This window comes from Bison bison, unplaced genomic scaffold (assembly GCF_000754665.1).
Source record: "Bison bison bison isolate TAMUID 2011002044 unplaced genomic scaffold, Bison_UMD1.0 scf7180017864124, whole genome shotgun sequence".
Taxonomy (NCBI): domain Eukaryota; kingdom Metazoa; phylum Chordata; class Mammalia; order Artiodactyla; family Bovidae; genus Bison; species Bison bison.
In genome coordinates, this window is record NW_011494696.1 from 580,864 (window position 1) to 582,689 (window position 1,826).

At 57.4% G+C, this 1,826-nt stretch overlaps 1 protein-coding gene across 2 annotated transcripts in view; it reads right to left on the reverse strand.

Annotated features, from left to right (window-relative positions):
* The window catches only part of CD5 (CD5 molecule), a 21,641-nt gene extending 19,828 nt beyond the window's left edge, over positions 1 to 1,813 (reverse strand). For both annotated transcript variants that reach the window (XM_010839623.1, XM_010839622.1), the window contains exon 1: positions 1,660 to 1,813. In XM_010839623.1, coding sequence (XP_010837925.1) covers positions 1,660 to 1,711 — 52 coding nt within the window. In that variant the 5' untranslated portion in view covers positions 1,712 to 1,813. The remainder of the gene's footprint in view (positions 1 to 1,659) is intronic.
* Between the last annotated feature and the right edge of the window lie 13 nt (positions 1,814 to 1,826).

Here is a 1,826-nt window from a genome sequence, read left to right on the forward strand (position 1 = left end):
TTCTTAGTCGCTCAGTTGTGTCTGACTCTTTGCCACCCCATGGACTGTAGCCTGCCAGGCTCCTCTGTCCATGGGGATTCTCCAGGCAAGAATACTGGAGTGGGTTGCCATGCCCTCCTCTAGGGGATCTCCCCAACTCAGGGATCGAACCCAGGTCTCCTGCATTGCAGGTGGATTCTTTACCACCTTTACCTCCCCCTCCCCTGAGCCACCAGGGAAGGGGAGGCTTAGGACCTTGGTTTTTGGAATCTCCAGGGCAAAGGAGGCCACAGCAGCTGCTCAGGAAGGTACTGGAAAGTAACCAGGACCCATCCCTCAGCCTCCACCCTGGGGACAGAAGGCACTTTGCGTCTCCTGCAGATCCATGGAAGAACAGTCATTAGAGTATGTGTGCACATGAGCCATCCCCACATGTCTGGGGGGAAGGCAAGCTACATGCAGAAGCCATGTTTCATCTATGAAAACACATACGTGTACACACACACCTCTCACACACATATTCACACATACACACCCTTTTCTAGAAGGGACTGAGGTGCCCCGCTAAGCAGGCTGTCCCCTGAGTCCTTTCCTCCTAAACTGGGAAGCCTCAAGCTGCCATCTTCTCAGCTGTTCCTGTCCTGAGTCAGTCACCTCTCTCAACTGCCACACCTTCCAAACCCTCGAGAAGTGGTCAGATCTCACCCAGTTCACCCCGCTGCATTTTATAAATAAGGAGGTTGAGGCCTGGAGAGGCTCGAGTCCTATTTGAGGTCATACAGGGCCAAACTTAGACCCCAGCATTCAGACCACAAAGGACACTGCTCTCACCTATCTCCCGCTTGCTCATCCTCCCCACTGGCCAGTGTCGCTGATGCCCCAGCAGCAGGGCTCCAGTCCCGAGCTAGTGTCCCAAGACCTCAGGGATGGAGGGCTCCCTCTTCCACCATCTCCCCTCCAGCAGACAGGAGACTCCAGGCTCACCCACCCCAAACCTTATCCCCAGCCAGCTTCTCCAGAGGTCCCAGGCCATTTCCACAGTCGCCCTTGGGTAAGGGTTAGGAAGTCCCTATCCAGGTCTGGAGTGACAGCAGACCCAGTGTGAGCTCACATCTGCCTGGGAGGTCTGGCTGAGGCCCCTGGGTAGAAAACAGAGTGACTAGGAACTAAGACTTATGTTTTTGGCATCTGCTCAACTGCGATCCGGTCCCCACCCTACCTTGGCCCACTCTGTCCAGAGCATCACCAGAATTGCCCAGGAGATGGTGAGTTTCCTGTCCCTGGAGGCACCCAAGTAAAGGCTGGACACTTATAAGGCAGGGGTGAGGGTGGGTAGCTGCAGAGGGAAGCCAGCACTGAATTAGAGCTGGACAACTTAAGTTCTAGGCTCAGAGCCTGATCTGAGGATGGATTCCACCTGGAAGGGGACAGTAAGGCCCCCAACCCTCCAACAGTGCAAGAGAGAAGGAGAGGTGGGGCCCTTGTGGTGGGAGAAGCAGAGCCCAGTGCCAAGCCGGGGCTGGGGGACAAGACAGTGATCCTGGTGGCCCCAACCCTCCGCGATACTCCAGAGAGGTGACATGCAGGCCTGAGTCAGACCGAGGGATCTGATGCTGGCATCTTCTCTCTTGTACCCCGAGCCCAGGTACCCCCGGCAGACGCCCCAGAAGGGGTACTCACCCAGCAGCTCCAGAAGGTACAGGGCGGCCAGTGGCAGATGCTGAGACCCCATGGGCGCGGCCTCCTCCCGCCTCAGCCTCCGCAAGCTCGGCGCCCAAGTTGAGGGTGTCTGGCCTTGTGTCTCCCTCTCTGGGAGGAGGGGGTGGGGCAGACAGGGCTCAGGCAGG